General features: G+C 47.5%; 2 protein-coding genes across 2 annotated transcripts in view; both read left to right on the top strand.

Annotated features, from left to right (window-relative positions):
* The first annotated feature begins 398 nt into the window (after positions 1 to 398).
* LOC134216758 (26S proteasome regulatory subunit 8) lies at positions 399 to 2,008 on the top strand. Its single transcript, XM_062695575.1, has 3 exons — positions 399 to 568; positions 654 to 1,342; positions 1,403 to 2,008. Exons 1-3 carry the CDS (start codon positions 551 to 553, stop codon positions 1,905 to 1,907), a joined length of 1,212 nt encoding a protein of 403 aa, XP_062551559.1. The 5' UTR covers positions 399 to 550; the 3' UTR covers positions 1,908 to 2,008.
* A 1,026-nt stretch (positions 2,009 to 3,034) lies between these two features.
* The window catches only part of LOC134216745 (protein artemis-like), a 44,845-nt gene continuing 25,331 nt past the window's right edge, over positions 3,035 to 22,548 (top strand). The window contains exons 1-2 of the mRNA XM_062695567.1: positions 3,035 to 3,324; positions 3,379 to 4,383. Of these exons, the coding sequence (XP_062551551.1) occupies positions 3,084 to 3,324; positions 3,379 to 4,382 (1,245 nt within the window). The 5' untranslated portion in view covers positions 3,035 to 3,083 and the 3' untranslated portion in view covers position 4,383. The remainder of the gene's footprint in view (positions 3,325 to 3,378; positions 4,384 to 22,548) is intronic.

Below are 22,548 nucleotides of genomic sequence, written 5' to 3'. Positions count from 1 at the left end.
TGAAATGGTACGATGATGACGATGATTATACTGAATGGCTTGAAATATTTCAACTTTAAGTTTTAGACAGATAATTTTATTTCAAAAGAGCGCTATATTGAAATAAACCAATTTTGCATCTGCGTCTGCTTACTGAGTAGAAATAAATTTCACTCGACTAATATAGTGCTGCAGAAATATAAGACTCTTTCTTTTCTCTGCTGGTCACCTTTTGAAATCAATTTGGATTTATAACAAAGAGTCATGGATTCAAATCTAAAAATCAATATCGCTCTTTTGAAAAAATATGGTGCTGCCAATAAAAATATGAACACCAACTCGACATCTAATTTCTCAACGCTGCCAACTTGAACACTTGAACAAAAGCCGAAAAATGACATGAATTTGACGTTTCATTCCGCCGTCATCGTTTGGGGTCAAACATTCAAACCGATGAGTTTGCTATTTTCTTGAAACGCAGTCGGAGAAATAGTGACCGCTCAAAAAATCCTAAAATTTGCGTGAAATCGTTGAAAAACTCGGTTGAATTACTGTGGACGATTTCGCCAAAATGACCAACTCATCTAAGGTAGGTGCAAATTTGTGGAAAATTAATGACTTTGCAGCCAATGCGGTCTTTACATTTTCTTTGTTTTGGTTATGTCGATCCTCAGATGGAGGTGGACTCCCAAAAGGGGGAAGGCTTCCGTTCGTACTACATCCAGAAGATTGAAGAACTGCAGTTGATTGTGGCGGAAAAGAACCAAAATTTGCGCCGCTTGCAAGCGCAGCGTAATGAGTTAAACGCCAAGGTTCGTATGCTGCGAGAGGAGTTGCAGTTGCTGCAGGAGCAGGGCAGCTACGTGGGTGAGGTTGTAAAGCCCATGGACAAAAAGAAGGTACTGGTCAAGGTGCACCCGGAGGGTAAATTTGTGGTTGATATTGATAAGAACATCGATATCAACGATGTGACTCCGAACTGTCGGGTGGCCCTGAGGAACGAAAGCTACACGCTGCACAAAATTCTGCCGAACAAGGTCGATCCGTTGGTGTCGCTTATGATGGTGGAGAAGGTCCCGGATTCGACCTACGAGATGGTCGGTGGATTGGATAAGCAGATAAAGGAGATCAAGGAAGTGATTGAACTGCCGGTGAAGCATCCTGAGTTGTTTGATGCGTTGGGTATTGCGCAACCGAAGGGGGTTTTGCTGTACGGTCCGCCGGGAACCGGTAAGACGCTGCTGGCCCGAGCCGTGGCTCATCATACGGAATGTACGTTTATTCGCGTTTCCGGATCGGAACTGGTACAGAAGTTTATCGGCGAAGGCTCTCGTATGGTGCGCGAACTGTTCGTAATGGCTAGGTGGGTATTTATTTCAATAAAGCATTGAGAATCGTTGAATTCATAAATTCTCCATTGCAGAGAGCATGCTCCATCGATTATCTTTATGGATGAAATCGATTCCATTGGATCGTCACGTATTGAGAGCGGTAGCGGAGGCGACTCGGAAGTGCAGCGAACTATGCTGGAATTGTTGAATCAGCTGGATGGGTTTGAGGCCACCAAAAACATCAAAGTCATCATGGCTACTAATCGTATCGATATTTTGGATCCGGCCCTGCTGCGTCCCGGTCGTATCGATCGTAAGATTGAATTCCCGCCACCAAATGAGGAGGCTCGATTGGACATTCTGAAGATTCACTCGCGGAAGATGAATCTAACGCGTGGTATCAACCTGCGCAAGATTGCCGAACTGATGCCGGGTGCTTCCGGAGCCGAGGTGAAAGGTGTATGTACAGAGGCGGGAATGTACGCCCTCCGAGAGCGCCGTGTTCATGTCACGCAGGAGGACTTTGAGATGGCAGTCGCTAAGGTGATGCAGAAGGACTCCGAGAAGAACATGTCGATCAAGAAGCTCTGGAAGTAGAGTGTTTCATGAAATACTAATTAGAATATGTAATCCACACTTTTGGGACTGTCCGTATTTTGCTTAATATTATGCTAATAAACTATATGAAAATACTGAAATTGCTCTTGGGAAGGCTCATAAAGATATTCCAAACCGAGTTTCTCGCAACGCGTTGCATTCGAAAGGTTGTAAACTGCCCATGATCGCATATTTGTAACATTTTTCTTCATTTTGTAGAAAGCCTGTGAATCGTTAAGAGTGGTTGTAAAAGATATTTTAGTTATTTACCAGATAAAGATTGTCGCTTCGGTACTGTTACCCAGATTTGAGTTAAGGTACCCGAACCCAAATTAGAGTAACCACGGTTTTGCTGAATCTGGGTCACTTTGACATAATTCTGGGTAGGTTCAGGTTAGCGTGAGTACAAGCGAAAAAATCTGGGTAACCGGTACCCAGCTCATTCCGCTTCAGATTATTGTTATTTGCTGCATTCAAAGAAAAATTGCAACATTTTCTCCGGCATGCAACGTCGACGCCATGTTGCTATTTACGAAAATGTTTAAGTCCCCAGTTACCCATGGGTAAATCTCAGGGGGAGAAGGCGGAGCACTGAATCCCTACCCCAACATGTGCGACATCTGGATTTGGTTCTAAACTGTAAACAACAGTGTTAATTCTCTACCACCTTTTTGTTATGGCGAGGCAATTTTTATGCACACTTTTGTTTTCGATATTTTATCTAAATTAAACACTCAATCATGCAGCAATATAACGATGTGGGATGCTTTAGATACCTGCTTGATTATAGGGACTCGAAAAAGAATTTATTTGCAGTAACTAACCGAATAGAAAAATGTTCACATTAACGATTGCGCCCTAACACCGGTTCTAAGCTTCGATGCAGAGTACACGAGCTTTGTTCGCCAGTGACAGGCGTATGAGGCCCTTGGTAAATCTGCAGATTTCGGGTCCGTCTGACTCGGATTCATTTTGTTGTCATACCCAGATTTTGACAACTGCTAATATCAGAAAAATCCGGGTACAAATGACCCAGCCACTAAGTTGTTTCAGGTTAGCGTGTACTGTTTGTTCGCCAGGTAGCACCAACTATTGTACTGCATCGATGCACTTTAGCACCAGCTTTATTTACTATTCGATCCGTTTCTTTTGTTGACCTTTTTACGGCAGTTAAAAATGAGTACTTTTTCCGGATTTTTCTCGGAAATTCCCGGCATATCCGCCGACCGTTTCGAAGAGGTGAATCGAGTGCAATCGCGCGTATTTTTCCTCTCTCATTGCCACATGGATCATATGCAAGGACTGAATCTGGAGGATCCGCTTCCAGGCCCGCTCTACGCCAGCCCGATTTCGGGTGTCTTCCTGAAGCACCGTTTTCCACAAATAACCGAAAGCATCCGATCCATTGAAATTGGAGGTAAGTCCCTTTTCCGTTATAACTTCCGTACTAAATTAATGTGTGTCTTTCTAGACACCATATCAATCAGTTTGGAATCGACCGAAGACAATCAAACCCCCCAAGAGGTGCAAGTAACTGCCATCCCAGCCGGACATTGTCCCGGCTCCATCATGTTCCTTTTCCAAACCAAAAGCCACAAGGTGCTTTACACGGGTGACTTCCGCTTGTCGCCTAAGGATCTCCGAAACATAATTCCCCTCCGGAATCTTACACTGGACGTTGTCTACCTGGACACCACCTTTTTCCTTCCGCATTATCTCCATTTCCCCTCCCAAACCGAAAGCCTGTCAAAACTAATCGACCTGTGCCAGGAATGGCTATCGAGTAATCCGCAGAACGTAATCACCCTTAAACTGCCCGCTCTGTACGGAAGCGAGTTCTTGTTCATGGAACTATCCCGCCGCCTGGGGCACAGAATCCATGTCAAACAAGAAGAGCTCCGATGCTACCGTTTCCTGGCCAGTTTGGATAATGCCGTCACCGCTCACCATGTCACCGAGACTCGGATTCACGCCTGCCAGGGAACGCGCTCCGATCAGTACTGGAAGTTGCCCTGTCGACCGACGTTGCAGGAGAAGCATATTCGGGTGATACGTCCGTCGGCTCTGCGCTGGCGGCGGTTGAAACCAGACGACCCAATCCACAGAAGGTTGCGAAACGACAGGGAGGAGTACTCCGTCTGCTACTCGAATCACGCCAGCTACGGGGAGCTTGAGGACTTCCTGCAGTATCTTCGTCCGCGAGCTGTTCGGTTCAACGTGCTGTGGAAGGATGACCCGGGTGGAATTAAGATGAGTCAGCTGTTGCAGGATGTTTGTCCGTGGCTTGGTAGTCAAGAGGAATGTGTGAGTCAATCAGAGGAATCTTTTAAATTCGATGGAATCGTGTATCAACGAACGGATGATAAAAACAAAAACAAGCTGATCTACGATGAAGACAGCGACGAGGATAAAGCTGTGATAGAACATTTGCCTAAAAGGATTCGCACAATGCAAGAGAAAGCAGAAACCGATTAAGGTAAATATTTATGATACTGGATTTTACTTTGATGACCTGTCCCAAGATAAATGGAGATACATTGCACTTTGCTGTAAATAAGAACATGGTAGAGCATTTTTTCAGTTATAAAAGGGGAATTCCCCATACATACGCTAAAAAGACGCTCATATCTGTGCTTATTTATTTATTTTTTATTTTTTTGAAACATGTTTGAAGTTGAAAACGTACCCAGTTGTATGCTTTAGTCAGCGGTCTATTTTTATGCCGCTTATCTAATGTTTTTCCCCATGAAGTTTCTTATGATGACTAAAACTAAATACGCGTTGGATTCGAAGAATCAGAAAGCTTGCTTATGGATCCATTATACAATTGATAATGGTAGCATGAACAGACGGGGCTTATTGTAAGCAATAAAACACTTTCTAACTCCCGAACTGAATCCGACTGTAAAGTTATGTGAAACAGGCTGCTTCCATAACATCACTACCAGCCAGTGGAGGTTAGTTTGTACGCACGCACGCACGATCGCGTCAGACTCATCAGATTTACAATGCGTATGACCTCACAAAACACATTGACTGGGGAGAATATGCTGCAGTCGATAAGTCGAGTCAAGTACGAGACACTGAAGACGGCCTTACTGTTGAGGTCGAAATACGTATCTGTCAAGATACAACTAAGTGGTGGAATTCAATGGGATTGTACAAACTCGTCTTATGACAAGTGAAGACATTCCACTAAAAAGTTCAAAATAATTCTTAACAAAATCGTCAAATATTTTAAAAGTTCATCCAGACATCTAGCAGACTGATGCAATAATAGCATGGAAATAAAAAAAACAGACAAATATTTGCAATCATGACAAAGAAAGTTTATTAAGCACTTCCATAGTTATTAACTGCAAGGTTTCTAAGCCTATAGTTCCTGGCTCTGAGACAATACAGGAGGTGCAGAGCGGGCAGGCAGCGTTTCGGGATCCTTACGAGGCTTCAGGTGAACTAGAGATCTACGGTAATCCACACCATCCACATTCACTACGTAGGAACGATCGTTGAGGCGGCTAGACACTTCCCCTGGTGTCCACACCTTGGATGTATCCGGTCTTAACTGGACATAAACTGGCGAACCAACACTTAACTCAGGTAACTGTTTTGCCTTCTTCTTCTTCTTCTTCTTCTTATTGGTATTACATCCCCACACTGGGACAGAGCCGCCTCGCAGCTTAGTGTTCATTAAGCACTTCCACAGTTATTAACTGCGCGGTTTCTTAGCCAGGTTACCATTGAGCGATTCCAAGCAACAGCATCAAAATTTAAGAAAATTTTTAATTCATGATTTTCTATTGAGTTGAAACTTTGCACAGTTTTTCAATTTCATCTAAATCGTCATTTTTCGATATCAAATCTTCATATTGAGTCACGACTAACTTTTCAAAAGGGTGTATGTGAAAATGGTTCAAAAATATTTAAAATCTGCACAGCAAAACGGAATGTTCGATTGTTAAGATTTTTTCAGCAAAGTTAGACAACTAAATGGTGATTCTTAAGAAAATGTGCACAGTAAAAAATTTTTTTTTGCCTTTAAAAATATCATTTTTGTCACAAAAACTCAAATATCTCAAAACCCTATCTTTTTTCGAACGTAATTTTTTTAGGGAAAACGGTCCATATTAGCTATCTACCATAAAAATTTGGTGATGGTAAACTAATAAACAAAAAAGTTATGACATTTCAAACATTTCACAATTTTCACATTTAGTAAAAAAAAAATTTTTTCTGTGTAAGTTATTTCGAGAATTGCAGTTTGATGCAGATTTTATTGTTAAGGGACGTGATTTAAACAAGTTGTTTTCATGATATTTTGATTTAATTATTCATAGCATCTATAAGAAACTAAGTTGCTGTCGTTTTCGAACTTCCTGCGCTCTGCTCAACCGATGATATACAGATTGCTCTTTTGTCAACGTTTAGACGGCAGGACGTGCAAATGCGTAAATTTGTATTCAATGTGGGCATTGGAGCATAACCAGTCGCTTTCAGTTTATCTATGGTGCTTTCGGTGAGATTTCGTAACTCTTTTGAACACTTTTTTCCATCAAACGGCCTACAACAGTTGAGAAAGCGGCTACTCATGTTGTTCGTAATATTTCAATAAACAAAATCGCTTTTAAGTTTTTACTGACTAGTTTGGTGTCATTTGCTTGAATGAAGAAAAAATTACTATAAGATCTTTAACAACCTTAGTAGTAGTAATTTTTTTGCTTTTTCGTGAGCATTGTCATGGTATGTACCTATCATGCATTTGTTGTTGTTGAAGATACCCGTTTCCTCCCGATCATAAAGTCTATTCTCTAAGAGGTATATTTTTTGCAGGTAAACTATAGACGTACACGTGTATATAAATCTTTGATTTTGCAGCTTTTGTCTTAAAAATAACATTTCTGATATGTTTCTATCAACGTTATTATCAACAGGTTTTAACACTATTAAAAGTGTCACGTGCAATGAAAATTATGACACTATCAATACTTTTGATCACAACACTGGATCGTGTCTAAGTTTCTTATAGATGCTATGAATAATTAAATCAAAATATCATGAAAACAACTTGTTTAAATCACGTCCCTTAACAATAAAATCTGCATCAAGCTGCAATTCTCGAAATAACTTACACAGAAAAAATTTTTTTTTTACTATATGTGAAAGTTGTGAAATGTTTGAAATGTCATAACTTTTTGTTTATTAGTTTACCATCACCAAATTTTTATGGTAGATAGCTAATATAATGGACCGTTTTCCCTAAAAAATTACGTTCGAAAAAAGATAGGGTTTTGAGATATTTGAGTTTTTGTGACAAAATGATATTTTTAAAGGCAAAAAATTTTTTTTACTGTGCACATTTTCTTAAGAATCACCATTTAGTTGTCTAACTTTGCTGAAAAAATCATAACAATCGAACATTCCGTTTTTGCTGTGCAGCTTTTTAAATATTTTTGAACCATTTTCACATACACCCTTTTGAAAAGTTAGTCGTGACTCAATATGAAGATTTGATATCGAAAAATGACGATTTAGATGAAATTGAAAAACTGTGCAGAGTTTCAAATATTTTCGAAATGGTCGCTCAGGATCGACTGACATGCCCCCGTGGAATGCCTCCAGTTTTTGCATTCGTATATCATAAGGCTAGCACGATGATACTTTTATGCCCAGGGAAGTCGAGACAATTTCCAATCCGAAAATTGCCTAGACCGGCACCGGGAATCGAACCCAGCCACCCTCAGCATGGTCTTGCTTTGTAGCCGCGCGTCTTACCGTACGGCTAAGGAGGGCCCACATTTGCCTTCTTATCATAGTATAATTTAGCCTTTCTACGACTTGCTTCAATTGCAGCTGGAACATTATCCACCACTTTTGGGCGCAATCGATCAACCACTGTGGGTACACTACAACGGGTAGAACGTGAAAATAGTCGAGCGACTGGACTAGAACCAATTTTATTTGGAATATTGCGCCAATGCAATAAGGCGTACCAATAATCCGTTCCACTTTCCTTTGCTTTTTTAAGCAAGTGCTTAGCCACTTTCAGGGCGGCTTCGGCTTTACCGTTGGCCTGCTGATGATATGGTGCTGACATCACAAGCTCGAAGTCCCATTCGGAGGCAAACTTCGTCATCTTTTGATTGACAAAGTTAGTACCGTTATCACAAACAACACGCTGTGGATTCCGGGGTGAGAAGCTTCGTTTGGCTCCTCGATACTCCGCAAAGAGAACTCTTGTGAGGAGTAAACTCTCAGTGGATAGAAATACGTCTGGTTAGAATGAACGAACAAATGCGAATGATTTATTTTATAAATATTAATGACAATAATTATTCTTACGCCTAATATGACCGTTTCCGTTTTCTTGTTGAACGTCCATTGAAACGAGCTGAAATGGATAAACTGGGATTTCGTGACTTCGCATCGGTGGATTCGACTGAGACGCAGCAAATTTTGCGCAAATTCCACACTGTTTAACGATGTCCTTGATATGTGAGCTCATCCCAGGCCAGAACAAGTTTGCTCGAGCCATTTTCAATGTTACCTCGATTCCGTTGTGACTTGCATGGCAGCCTTGCTTTAACCTGTAAAGCACAAGCAGAATGGAGGGCGGCAATGTTGAGCGAACTGAAGTCACATGCGGAAAATGGAACTTGGGAGCTTGTTCAGTTACCTGCTGGACGGAAGGTGGTTGGTTGCCGTTGGGTTTATAAGTTAAAACGGAACGCAGCTGGAGAGGTGATCAAACATAAGGCTCGTCTGGTGGCCCAAGGCTACTCGCAACGGTTCGGTGAGGATTATGACGAAGTTTTTGCTCCGGTCACAAGTCACACCACTCTTCGGGTGCTGCTTGCTCTTGCTTCGAGGAAGAAAATGACACTTAAGCATTTCGACATAAAAACGGCCTACTTATACGGAGAGCTCGATCAAGTTTTGTTTATGCGGCAACCACCTGGATACGAGGAAAAAGGCAAGGAGCACTTGGTTTGCCTTTTTGAAAAGAAGTATATACGGACTCAAACAGTCAGCACGTTGTCGGAACTAGAAGTTACACAGTGTTCTTTTGAAGATGGGTTTCAAGCAAAGTGGTGCTGATCAGTGCTTATACACGAAGGTCGAGAACGGAAAGATGGTGTACCTTTTAGTGTATGTGGACGATATTATGGTTGGATGCGTAGATGAAAAGAAAATTGACTCTGTGTACCAATCATTGAAGAAACATTTTGAGATCACCAATCTCGGAGATACAAGTTATTTTTTAGGACTAGAAATTAAGCGAGAAAATGGTGATTACAGTGTGAGACTGGAAGGCTATATTGATAAACTAATTGATAAGTTTGGCTTAAGTGATGCAAAAGTGGCTAAAACACCGATGGACGAAGGTTTTTTGAAAGTAGAAGACACAAGTTCAGTGTTGAGTAACGAGACGAAGTACAGAAGTCTTGTTGGTACTCTTTTTTTTTTTTTTGAGCAAGGGTAAACGGAAGTCTGCAACCAGACACCTGAGGAGGTACTCGTGGGGATGGGTATGTCATGTAACTCTTAGCCGACCCACTAAAACCAAAACCCTTTCGTCAGTCCGTACCCCCGGCCCGCAATTAAGCAATACATCAGGGGGGGACTATTGAGAACGCTCACGCCTATGCTAACGCACTTGACGTCAATACACACAACATCGACTTCAAGGGTGGCTACCTCACCACCCGTCGATCGCAAGCTATGATAGTAACCTAACGATCCGTATCATAATCTCACGTTGAGTCGAGCACCCTGACAACAACCACCGCGCGTGAACCGCAATGACCTCTATATCTACATACTGAGGTCCCCGCAGCCCACCCGCGACATGTTGGTTGTCGGGGTGAGCAAGGTGTTCACTGCATCACAGGTGCCCTTACTGCACTCGTTGGTTTTGTTCAAGACGCCACCACCGCTGCAGTTTCGACATGATCTGTTGAGATGCTGTGTTCACCGCATTCCATATAGCTTCTTCCCGGCACATCCTCTCGACGAGGTTGTCCGGGGTTGTATCCATACCACTAATAAGCAGCATGGTATTGCGTTCTACCTCGAATCGCGGGCATGCGAACATCACATGCTCTGCCGATTCTACCTCACCTACACATTCAGGACACTCCGCAGAATCTGCGAAGCCAAACCTGTGTAGGAATTTCTTAAAGCAGCCATGTTCAGACAACACCTGTGTTAGGTGGAAGTTGACTTGACCATGCTTCCTATCAACCCAGTTGGACACATCTGGAATCAGTCTGTGGGTCCAACGACCTTTGACTGCGGTGTCCCATGCTCTTTGCCATTTGAGCAACGAAGCTGCTCTCTTGACACGTCGCACTTGCACCGAGTCCCTTTCGTTGTAGCACTCCACATCCTCCTCTAGGAGTGTGTCGATCGGCATCATTCCAGCTATAACGCACACCGCCTCATATGATATGGTGCGATATGCGCTCGCGACACGTAAGCACATCAGCCGGTGTACTCTGATCAATTTCTTTACATTGTACTCGGCTTTTAGTGCTACGGCCCATGCCGGCACGCCATAACGGATGATAGACAATGCTACGCCAGCTATCAGCCTACGCACTTGACTATGCACCGCCGATCTGTTGGACATCATTCGTGATAAAGATTTTATCGCCAATGAAGCCCGCTGACATGCATAATCGACGTGGCTCGTAAAATTGAGCTTATCATCGATCATCACGCCCAGATGCTGGAGAGACCTCACGGAGTTAACTGTGCAGGTCCCTACTCTTATTCTAGCCTGTTGCAACCCATGACGGTTATGCACTACCACGACTTCCGTCTTGTGGTGTGCAAGGGATAACCGTCTCGAGTTGAGCCATTCCTCCACTCTGCCAATCGCGTATGAAGCCTTCAATCTAACTTCGTCGAGAGTGTCACCTGCTACTTCTAGCATTACGTCATCCGCGAAGCCTTCTATCTTCACTCCGGCCGGGAGACTTAGGCGTAATACTCCATCGTAAATAATATTCCACAGAACCGGTCCGAGGATCGATCCCTGTGGAACACCCGCTGACACTACGATCGACTTTCGACCGGCATCAGTGTCGTATAACAGCACCCTATTCTGAAAATAGCTTTTCAGTATCCTGCACAGGTAATCCGGAACTCTCAATCGGTGCAGGGAGTCAGCAATTGCTGCCCAGCTAGCATTGTTAAACGCGTTTTTACATCAAGTGTAATCAACGCGCAGTACCTAATACCTCTTCTGTTTAAACCTCTCGCTATCTTGGCCGTATCCGTTACCGCTCGAATTGCTTCGATGGTAGAACGGCCCTTACGGAAGCCATACTGGTTGCTAGATAAGCCACCAGCACACTCTGTATAAGCCGACAATCTATTCAGAATGACCCTCTCTAGCAGCTTTCCAGCTGTGTCGAGTAGGCAAATTGGTCTGTATATGCCGAAGGATCCCCCGGCTGTTTGCCAGGCTTCGGTAATAGCACCAATTTCTGCCATTCCAGTTCGAGACAGCAACACGTACGGACGTGTTTTTTGCTCGCGCATTTTTTCGAAGTGTTTTTTCTCGTTCTTTCGCTGTTTACGTTTTCGCTTGTCGCGTTGGCGTTATTTTCTCCCGGACCCGTCATGGGAGACCTGGTGGCCGGTTCGGTCGCTGGAAAAGTACCTAAGCGCACTGCTCTTGGAGGCGCGGGTAACCCCTCCAAGCAGCTTTTGCAGAGCAACGTGATCTCGCCGTTGCCGCTTGATGACGCCGGCAATCCGCCGAAAAAGAGGAAGAAGCAGCAATCGCAGCTGCCGCAGGTGCAACCGGAGCGGAAGGAGAAGTGCCCGCCCGTGTTTGTGAAGGGCGATCCGCCGGATTTACGCCCAAAAATTCGCCAGCTGATCGCTAAGGGGCTGAAATGTACTTTTCGGCTCTGCAGCGAGGGCGTGAAAGTGATGCCGGCCAACAGGGACCATCATCAATCCGTCGTGGAGTTCCTCGAGGTCCACAAGTATGAGTACTACACTCATGACCACCCCGGCACGAAGCCGCTCAAGGCTTTGCTGCGAGGACTTCACGACATGAAGGAGGAAGAGCTCTAAGCAGAGCTTGAAAGTTGCGGACTGAAGCCAGTAGCCGTGCACAAGATCGCTCGTCACGACAAGGCGAGGAAATATCGCGACCAGCTTTACCTGATCCATCTGGAGCACGGCTCCACTACCTGGAAGGACCTGAAGCTGGTTGGCGTTATAAATTACACCGTCGTTGACTGGGAGCGGTATCGGCCAGTGCACCGCGATGTCACGCAATGCACCAACTGCTTCAATTTCGGGCACGGCACCAGGAACTGCCGCATGAAGCCGCGCTGCAACAAGTGTGGCGAACCCCATCCGACGGACGAGTGCGACAAAATGGAGGTGGCCGATCCCAAGTGCGCCAACTGTGGCGACAAACATCAGGGCCACCACAAAGGGCTGCCCAAAGCGAGCCGAGTTCCTGGAAATCCGGAAGAAGGCTTCCACCAGGACCATTCCGAAGAAGAACCGTGTTCCTGTAATCAACGAGGTGAACTTTCCAGCTATCCCGGCTCCCCGTCGTGTGATTCCAATACTCCCACCGCTACAGCCGCACAAGCGACTGGCAGCGGCAGCTGCATCGGTCCAAGCTCCAGCATCGTCGGCACCATCCACCAGCGAATGGCCCCGCTTCCTCCTCCTGGGTTCCGTCGGCAGTCGGAGAACGAAGCCGTCCCACCGGAAGAATCTGCCCCGCTGTACACTCCGGAGCAACTTATGCCGATCTTCGCGCAGCTCGCCACTCGACTGCGCGGCTGCAAAACCCGATTCGACCAGGTCTTCACACTTGGCATGTTCATCATTGAAAATGGCTGCTAGGGTGGGCCTGGTCAACTGGAACGCTTGCTCGCTAAAGAGCAAAACAATCGAGCTGAAGGATTTCCTTGAGGAGAAGGAAATAGACGTGGCGTTCATCACCGAAACGCATCTAAAACCGGAGGTGAACATCAACATCCCGGACTTCCGCATCGTGCGACTCGACCGGCCGACCAGGGGAGGTGGTGTGGCCATCGCTCTTCGCTACAACATCAACTGTCGTCTGCTTCCAAGCTTCCAGCTCAGTGTCATCGAGGCCATCGGTGTCGAAATCACCACTTCGGTCGGCACAATCGCGCTCATCGCGGCGTACTGTCCAACGCAAGCCAAAGCCGGCGATGGATCATCAGCTGCCTTTCGGAGGGACATCGTCAAGCTAACGGGGAGGCAAGGCCAGTATATCATTGCCGGCGACTTGAATGCCAAACATCAAGCCTGGGGCAACAGTCGCGGCAATCGAAACGGCACCATCTGGAGCAACGACATGGAGGAAGGCCACTACACGATCCTGACACGATCCCCACTCGGCTGAGTCGGTCCGGTGCCCACGCAACGCTCGACCTCTACGTAACAAACCTGAGTGACCACGTCTCGCAGCCGGTTGTATACCAGGAGCTCAGTTCGGATCACTATCCGGTGGTGGCGGAACTGGGCTCCTCGGTCAATCGGCACCAGCAGTTACGGCGGAACTACCACCGAGTGAACTGGCAGCGTTTCCAGCAGTACGTCGATAACACCGTCGACTACGAGGTGCGTCCGGAGACGCCGGAAAGTATCGACCGCCAGCTGTGCGCTATCGAGGAGGCGATCACGGCGGCCCGAGAGCAACACGTACCGACGGCTCGGCAGGTAAGCAACTCCTTAAACATCGATACACTCACCAAAGATTTGATTCGATTGCGGAATGTCACTCGCAGGCAGTTTCAGCGTACTGGACTGCCTGAGCTTAAGGCACGCTGCAATCGAATCACAAAAATTATCAAGGCCAGAATGGTGGACCTCAAAAATAACGACTTCTCGAATAAGATCCGTACTCTCCCAGATTATGCTAAGCCGTTCTGGAAAATGACCAAAATTCTAAAATCCAAGCCTCGGCCCATTCCACCTTTGATCCCACTAGACAATAATGGCTCTAAGGATCGCTTGATAACTCCTGCAGAGAAGGTCGCTGAAATAGGTCGTCACTTCGTCAGCTCACACAATCTTGGGCAGAACATCATCAGTCCACACGAAGCAGCCGTCAACGAGCATGCTAACAACATCCATTTGATTCCCAACGACTTCTCGGAGGAGTTGGAGATCTCAGCTGACGAATTGACGGCCTATATCAAATCGTCGAAGAACATGAAGGCCCCAGGCTTCGACAGCATCCTGAATCTCGAGCTCAAACACATGAGTGCTCCGTTCTTTGAGCACCTCTCGCTGATCTTTAATCAGTGTCTCCGGCTTAGCTACTTCCCATCGTCCTGGAAGTCAGCGAAAGTCATCCCCATCCGGAAGCCTGGGAAGGATCCTTCCTCCCCCAAAAGTTATCGACCCATCAGCCTTCTCTCAGGGTTATCCAAGCTATTCGAAAAGCTATTCACCATCGGTTACTTGAGTCTGCCGAAAATCTCAACATCTTACTCGAGGAACAGTTTGGTTTCCGACGCGGTCGGTCAACTGTACACCAACTGACTCGAGTTACCAACGTCGTCAGACGGAACAAGTTTGTCTCAAAAACATCCGCCATGGCCTTACTCGATGTCGAGAAGGCATTTGACAACGTATGGCATGATGGCCTGGTGTACAAACTACAACGCTACAATCTTCCCAGCTACCTGGTGAAAATCATCAACAATTACCTGTCGGCAAGGACATTCCGGGTCTCAATCAGCGGAGCGAGTTCCAATGCGCACAACATCGTCGCAGGCGTTCCCCAGGGCAGTATCCTCGGGCCCCTGCTTTTCAATCTGTTCACCTCCGACATGCCAGAACCTCCAGAAGGCGGCATTCTGTCTCTGTTCGCAGATGACACTTCCATCGTCTACAACGGTAGAGTGATCAGAGCGCTAGTGGCAAAACTCCAACGAGGCCTGGATGCCCTGACAGAGTACCTCACCAGCTGGAAGATCTGTATCAACGCGGCGAAGACCCAGGTCATCATTTTCCCCAACTCCAAATCCCCTAAACTTGTTCCGCCTGGGGACTGTAAAATCATCCTCAATGGCACGACTGTGGAATGGGCCAATGAGGCCGACTACCTTGGCTTGACCCTCGACAGCAAGCTTATTTTTAGGCAACAGGTTGACAAAACGGTGACAAAGTGTAACGTCTTGTTGAAACTACTGTACCCTTTGATCAACCGCCGGTCGTCATTGTCGCTGAAAAATAAGCTTGCTGTCTACAAGCAAATCATCCTCCCTGTGATCGAATACGGCATGCCGGTCTGGGAGAGCTGCGCTAAAACCCACCACCTCAAACTTCAACGGGTCCAAAACAAATTCCTGAGGATGATCCTCAACACCCCTCCCAGGACAAGAACATCCGAGGTCCACCGTCTGGCCGGAATAAAAACCTTACATGAACGCTTTGGTGAGTGTAAAGAAAAGTTTAGGGTCCGTTGCTTGCACTCGGACCAAGAAGCGCTTAGGGCGCTAGTTCCAATCTAGGTTATCAAATTTTTATTGTAAATATTAGTGTACATAGTAGTTAGGTTATCAAATTTTAAAAACACACTAGCGCCTCCTGAAGGCCGTCATGATACATTATATTTTAAAAATAAAGTAGAAACATAAAAATAATAATAATAATAATAATAATTAAAATTGAAGTTGGAGGGCCAAGCCGGCCGATCACTGTACATGTCAAAAATAATTGTAAAACAAAAAAATGTGTAAATAAAGAAGAATTTTACTACTACTACTACCAATTTCTGCCGTTTCCATCGATCTGGGAAGTTTCCTTCGTCCATGCATCTCTGGAGGCAGCTCCTGAACATATCTGGATTGGCAAGAATGGCGTGTTTAAGGGCCAGGTTTGGAATACCATCCGGGCCTGGCGCCTTATTGAGCTTAAGTTTTCTTGCGGCTACGATAAGCTCTTCGTTAGTCACTAGCGGTACCACGTCGACTGACTCGTACGGTGTAGCGGGCCAGTCCGATGGTTCATGTGTCGGAAACAGTCCCTCTACTATACTGGCCAACAGCTCTGGGGATCTTTCAGGAGGTGTGCTATTGGTCCTAGACATCACTATCCTGTATGCATCACCCCACGGGGTGTCATTCGCCATCCTGCACAGCTGTTCGAAGCAGGCTCGCTTGCTACATTTAATCTCGTAGTTCAGGGCTCTGCTCGCTGTCCGGAATACCCTCGTCTATCGAGTCGCTCAGCGTCTGTTCTAGCACGTCGCAACCTTCTTTTTAGCTTTAAGACAGGTTCTACGAAGATCTGCAATCGTGTCAGACCACCAGTACACTGGTTGTCGATTTCCTGGGGCTGGGTCTTCCTTGGCATCGCCACGTCGCAAGCACGTGTAAGTACTTCCGTCAGGTCGTTACCGCTTAGTCCTGTAGTCCTACTCTCCCAGCGCAGCGCCTCCACCAACAGCTCTTGATTGAACTGTGACGTGCGCCATCCGGGATCCGTTGCACCACCTCTTCTCGTCGTAGTTCTCCGGGTATACTCGACCATAAAACGTACTTCCTGATGGTCGCTAGAAGTATGACCCTCGTGGACCATCCATCTCGGTTCTTCAGTCCATCCTGCGCTGCAGAAGGTGACATCGATACATGAATCACCGCTCGGTCCTCTGAATGTTGGCACTTGACCTTCGTTCAGCAGAACTACGTTCAATACCGCTAGTGACTCTAACAGGATATGACCTCTAGCGTTAGTAAACCGGGAACCCCAGTCCACTGCCCACGCATTGAAGTCACCTGCTACAACTACTGGTTTAAGGCCAGTTAGCTTCGCCGCAAGAATATCAACTACCCTAGTGTACTGCTCTATACTCCATCTAGGAGGACAGTAGCAGCTACAAAAGTAAACACCGTTTACCTTTGCTATGACGAAACCCTCATCGTTAGGCGAAGATATTATCTTCTGGATGGGGTAGCGCCCACAAGTCCAGATTCCCACCATACCGGACTTGTCCGCAATCCAGCTGCCGTTTCCAGCAGGGATGCGGTATGGGTCAGACAGCAAGGCAACATCAGCTTTACACTCGATAACCGACTGTTGTAGCAGCAGCTGGGCCGCCTCGCAGTGGTTCAAGTTTAGCTGTGTTACTTGCATGTCTGGACCCTTCTAGAGGCCGGACAGGCCTGCGCACCGGTGAGATGCCTGTTGTCTGCCCCGTAGGACAGATCAGGCATCTCGGTGCAGCCTGGCAGGTGCGAGCCTGGTGGTTTTCGGCTCCGCACCTACGGCACAGCTTACTACGGTCAGGTCCCTTACAGTCATAGGACTTATGACCGTGGCCAAGGCACCTGTAGCAGGCCTGATTGGGTTGGCTTGTGCTCAGCGAGCACACCGACCAACCCACCTTCAGTTTTACCTTATCCAGCACCTTCTTGGCCTCAGCCATAGGTACTTGGAATGAGGCAACCTGCATTCCCGCAAAGCCTTTGCGTAACCGAATCGCGGATTCCTGGATCTCGACATTACACTGATCCTTCAGTGCGTCTACCAGGTCTCCGGCTTCGGTTATTTCATCCATGCCCTTGCACTGGATGTTCAGGACTGGGCACAGGGCTCTAACCTGGACCCTGTCACCCAGGACCTCTTCCGTCAACTTTTTATACTCGGAACTCTTCCGAGTAGCATCCCGCTTCAAGACGAGAATCATCTCGCCTTTGCGCGTTCTTCGGATGCAGTTGACATCCCCCCTAGACTAGAGAGCTTCTCGGTGCCTCTCATAGTCTTTAGGACTTCGGCGTAGCTTTTATCGTCAGCCTTGACAATGATCGCTTCACCTCTATCCTTCCGCTTGCCACTCCCACTAGAAGGCGCACCCTTTTCCTCACGGGCTCTACCCTTCTTGGCGGTGGCTGGATCCTTTCCCTTGGTCGCACTCCTTGCGACCTGCTGGCGGCTTCTTTTCTCCTTTTTAGGATTCACTACCTTTGTCCATGGTAGATCTTCCTCCCGGCGGTCCTCTGGTATCTTCCTAGGTGGAGGTACCATTTTCCTCTCGGTCTCCACTCGGACCTTTTCTGCGGTCCGTGCCGAGGCTTTATTAGCTACTTTCAGGTCCGCCTCCTGCGTGACCCTACTAAGCTTAGGAGTTGCTCCGCTGTTAGCCATACGCCGTTTAAGTTCTGCAGTCTGGCTCTCCGCCAGCTGCTTCCCTTCTGCAAGGAGCCGAATCTTCGATTCGGCCTCCTTCGAGGCCTTCTTGGCTTGGCTAACCGCCAATTCCTTTTCTTCAGTAAGAAGACGGATCTTGTGCTCCGCCTCCTTACTGGCTTCCAGCAAGGACTTCCACTCCGACTTCGCCTCCACGACTAGAGCGCATAGGGTTAGTACGGCCTGTTTTAAGTCCTTACTATAATTCACTCGGTTGTCCAGGAAGGACATGATTACGTCCGAAACGTCCGTAATCACCTCCATCGTCTGGACTCCATCCTCACCGTGGTTAGTCATCACCGAGTTAATGACTTTGGTCAGAGTGGGGCCGTCCATCTTAACATCCACCGGCACCTCTTCCGACCCACCACGTGCTCCTCCATCGCCTCCTCCCGGCGATCTTTGGGGTGACCGATCAAGGCCACTGCGCCTGGCGAAAGGGTTCTCCTTGTCGCCATTCGCCTCACCTCCTTCCTTCGTCGTTTTTGTAATTTTTAATGGGAAACTCATGTTTGTTGGGTCCCCCTTGCGGCTGCTGTCGAATCCTGTTGGTGTAGTCGCCTTCGCGATCCCATGGTTATCTATACATACCTTGCGGCATGCAGGGAGGCCATGCGAGGGTTGACACTTTCGTGTTCAGAGCCAGATCAGCGCTAGTCAGGAAGGAGCATCTGAGCCTACTCCCACTCAGCTACCAGCTGAGCCACAGGATTGTACCACGTGCCACAAGGCCTGCCACGGTTTTAGGGGACGGAAGACAGCCTGGCCATTAGCCCATTCGCCGTTTCAGGTCGGTGTCACCCGGCCTTACTAAGAGAATAGAATAACCAGACTACCAGCCCTTGCGTTCACAATATCTCAATATCCAAAAACAAGACCAATAACATGCAACCAGTATACCATAATCAGGATCTTACTGGGATCAATCCTGATGTGCCAATGGCACTCCCTGGGCTTGTGCTTTTGAAGCGGCACACAGTTGCTTTGATAGAGTCTGCTTACGGGCACTTGTGGTTTTTTGGGAGGGATTTTAGCAGAGCCCACTGCTAAATCCCACCACGCCCTAGGCAGTTCTCCCTGACTCGCAGACAGCTGGGGAGGGGTCGTCAAGCCCTTGGACATGGTCCATGCTGTCCCTACTGTCCCTGCTGCCCCCCTTGTTGGTACTCTTGTACATATCGGTGTGTGCAAGGCCTGGGGCAGGCGGGCAGCGTAGTTCGCCTCCGCGCGGTGCTCGCTGGAAACGATAGCGTATCAACGGCAGTTGAAGGGCTAGGCGGCTAAATGGACTACAAACGAGGGAGCGCGGTAGCGCATTGAGACTTAGGCTGCCATTTAAGTCTCAATTACGGTTATGGCAGGCGTGTTAAAGGTTGTGTGTTTTGTATATTGTTATATTGTGTATTGCGAGGGCTGACAGCCGAGTCATTCTACCCGACTAGAAGGTCATATGAAAATTAAATCAACATATGTTAATATGTTATACTAAATTTTTATAACAAAATTTGTTAGAAACATGGTGCAGGATGTTGTTAAAATATCTAAATTTCTATCAAAAATTACACTACTGGAAACAAAAAACTATCAAATTTTGTTACAATTTTATCACAAAAATAACATATTTTGTTAGAAATTTATAACAGAATCAGATACAAAATATATTATTTCTGTGCAGTTGCAAATATCTACAGCTCGTGATAGGTCTCCAGATTGTGATCAACAATCAGAAAGTTTTGTTTTTGTCTGAACAAGAATATTTTTCGAGAACATGAAATTAACAACATTACAAATAAGGCAACTTTTGCAAATTATATTTGCGTTGTGATATCCATATGGCTGGAAGACTTTGCTACATCTATTTTAATTGCCTACTGTTGGGCAATTCGGTGTTAAGCATTTTTTAAATCATATTATGATAAAATCCTGTTACAACATTTGAAAGATAATGGCTACTAAGAACAAAATTCTATCAAAATAAGTTATAAATATCACAATATGTTAATATTGTGTTCAGTTTCAGTTATGCTCTCCTAGTCGGGTACTCCCTTAGTAGTGCCGGGTGAAACCGACTCGAAACGGCGGGTGGGCTAATGGCAAGGCTGCCTTCCGTCCCATAAAACCGTGGCGGGCCTTGCGGCACGCTGTCCAATTCTGCTGTCTGGTTGGTGACCAGACGGAAGTAGGCTCAGATGAACTCCCTGACTAACGCCGATCTGGCTCTGAACACGAAAGTGTCAACCCACGCATGGCCTCCCTGCTTGCTTGCAAGCATAGACAACCATGAGATCATAGAGGCGACTACTTCAGTAGGATTCGATGGCAGCTGCAAGGGGGACCCATGAGCTATGTCTACTCCAGTTTCAAGAGGTAGGGGCGCCGTAGGCGCAACGGGAGACCCTTCGCAAGTAGGGGTTCAGCGAGGTCTCCTCTCACTAGGGAGGAGAACGGTGTTGAGGCAGTAGCTGGTTTGCACGGGACCAGCACTACCCCAGCAGAAGGGGTTGACAGCCAGAGCGATGCTCAGGTAGTCAACACACCAGGCGAGCCTCTAACCGGTATCCGGTTAGTCGCCAAGCAGCTCGATGAGATCATCGAGTTCACGAGCGGTCGAAATAATATCAGCAAGGATCTGAAACAGAAACTTCTGGTACTTCGACAGTCGGTTCAAGCGGTAAAACGCGAACACGGCACGCTCACTAGGAGGGAGGTTGGAAGCGAGAAGGGGGCAGGACCCTTCTCCTTCCTTGGAGGGAAGGCTCCGACGCAAGAGGTGATTGGTACCACCCCGAGTGTCGGCGAGGGAGGGACTGCGGCGCGCTCCAAACGCGCCCGGCAGCAGTCGGAGGGTCGGTCCGGTAACGTTAAGCGGCGCCTTACTGTTACGGACAGCGGTACGGTCGAGTCCGATAGGGCGCCCGATCGTCGAGAGAGGGCACCCAATCAGGCGAAACCACGAGGGAAGGGCAACGGTGCGGCCCAGGCTACTAAACCCAAGGGTGATGGTAGCCAACCTGCGACGACTGCTCAGCGGACCGAAAATCCCTGGCAGCTCGTTAGCAGATCTAAGAGGAGGGGAGAGGGTCCTCACCCGCAAGGAAACTTAGGGACAGAGGCGAAGCCTTGTTGGTCAAGACCGACAAAGAGAGGTACGCCGACGTTCTTAAGACCATGCGAGGTGCCGAAAACTTTCGACACTGGGTGAGGACGTGCGAAGCGTCAGACGCACCAAGGCAGGCGAACTGATCTTGGTGCTGAAGCGTGGAGCAAAGGCGAGCGGTACCGCCTATAAGAGGTTGGCCCAGGAGGTCCTGGGTGAGGGAGTGGAAGTGAGGTCTCTGGGCACCGAGGTGACCCTCCGGTGTAAACAGCTGGATGAAGTCACCGAGGCAGAGGACCTCATTTCGTCTTTAAAGGTACAGTGCGATATAGAAGTCGAGCGGTCTTCTATTCGTCTTAGAGGTGGACCTTTTGGCACGCAGGTAGCTTGGTTCAAGTTACCGGTAGCGGACGCCAAAAAGGTCCTGGCGGTCGGGAAACTGAAGGTTGGATGGTCAATATGCCCAGTAAGCATATTCCAGCCACCTTTAGTCGAAAAGTGTTTTAGGTGCTTCGAATCTGGTCACAAGTCATGGGAGTGCAAGGGGCCGGATCGAAGTAACCTGTGTCGTCGTTGTGGAGAGGAGGGACATTTTGCGCAGGCCTGCGATAAAGCACCAAGGTGCCTTATCTGCGCTAGTAGGAAGCAAGCCCGTAACCATGTTATGGGTGGACCTACTTGTCCCTTCGGTGGTGGCAATAAGAAATCGCCGTGCGGGTAGCACAGCTGAATCTTAACCATTGTGCTACTGCCCAGCAGCTGCTGTGGCAGTCGGTCTCTGAGTCAGAGACCGACGTCGCTATTCTTGCAGATCCGTACCGTGTCCCTGTCAATAATGGAAACTGGGTCGCGGACGACTCCAAGATGGCGGCGATCTGCACAACGGGCCGGTTTCCGGTCCAAGAGGTCGTACACACACCTGTCGAAGGTGTCGCCATAGCTAAGATCAACGTAGCTGCTATGCCCCACCACGGTGGCCAATAGAGCAATTCACCCGGATGGTCGATAGGCTATCGTCCGACCTTGTAGGTCGGAAGCCGGTTGTCATAGCGGGGGACTTCAATGCTTGGGCGGTGGAGTGGGGAAGCCGCTGCACCAATCAGAGAGGTCAAGCTTTGCTAGAGGCTCTAGCAAAGTTGGAGGTCGTGTTAGTCAATGACGGCTCAACCAGCACGTTCCGTAGGAACGGGGTGGAAGTCGTTCATTGACGTTACGTTCTGTAGCCCCAGCCTAGCCGGGGACTGAACTGGAGGGTCGACGAAGGCTACACCCACAGCGACCACCTAGCCATCCGCTACGTGATCAGCTGTGGTGTGCAGCAGTCGAGGTTGAGAAATC

This window comes from Armigeres subalbatus, chromosome 1 (assembly GCF_024139115.2).
Source record: "Armigeres subalbatus isolate Guangzhou_Male chromosome 1, GZ_Asu_2, whole genome shotgun sequence".
Classification (NCBI taxonomy): domain Eukaryota; kingdom Metazoa; phylum Arthropoda; class Insecta; order Diptera; family Culicidae; genus Armigeres; species Armigeres subalbatus.
The sequence above is the reverse complement of the archived record's forward strand: the minus strand, read 5'-3'. Positions and strand labels throughout refer to the sequence as shown.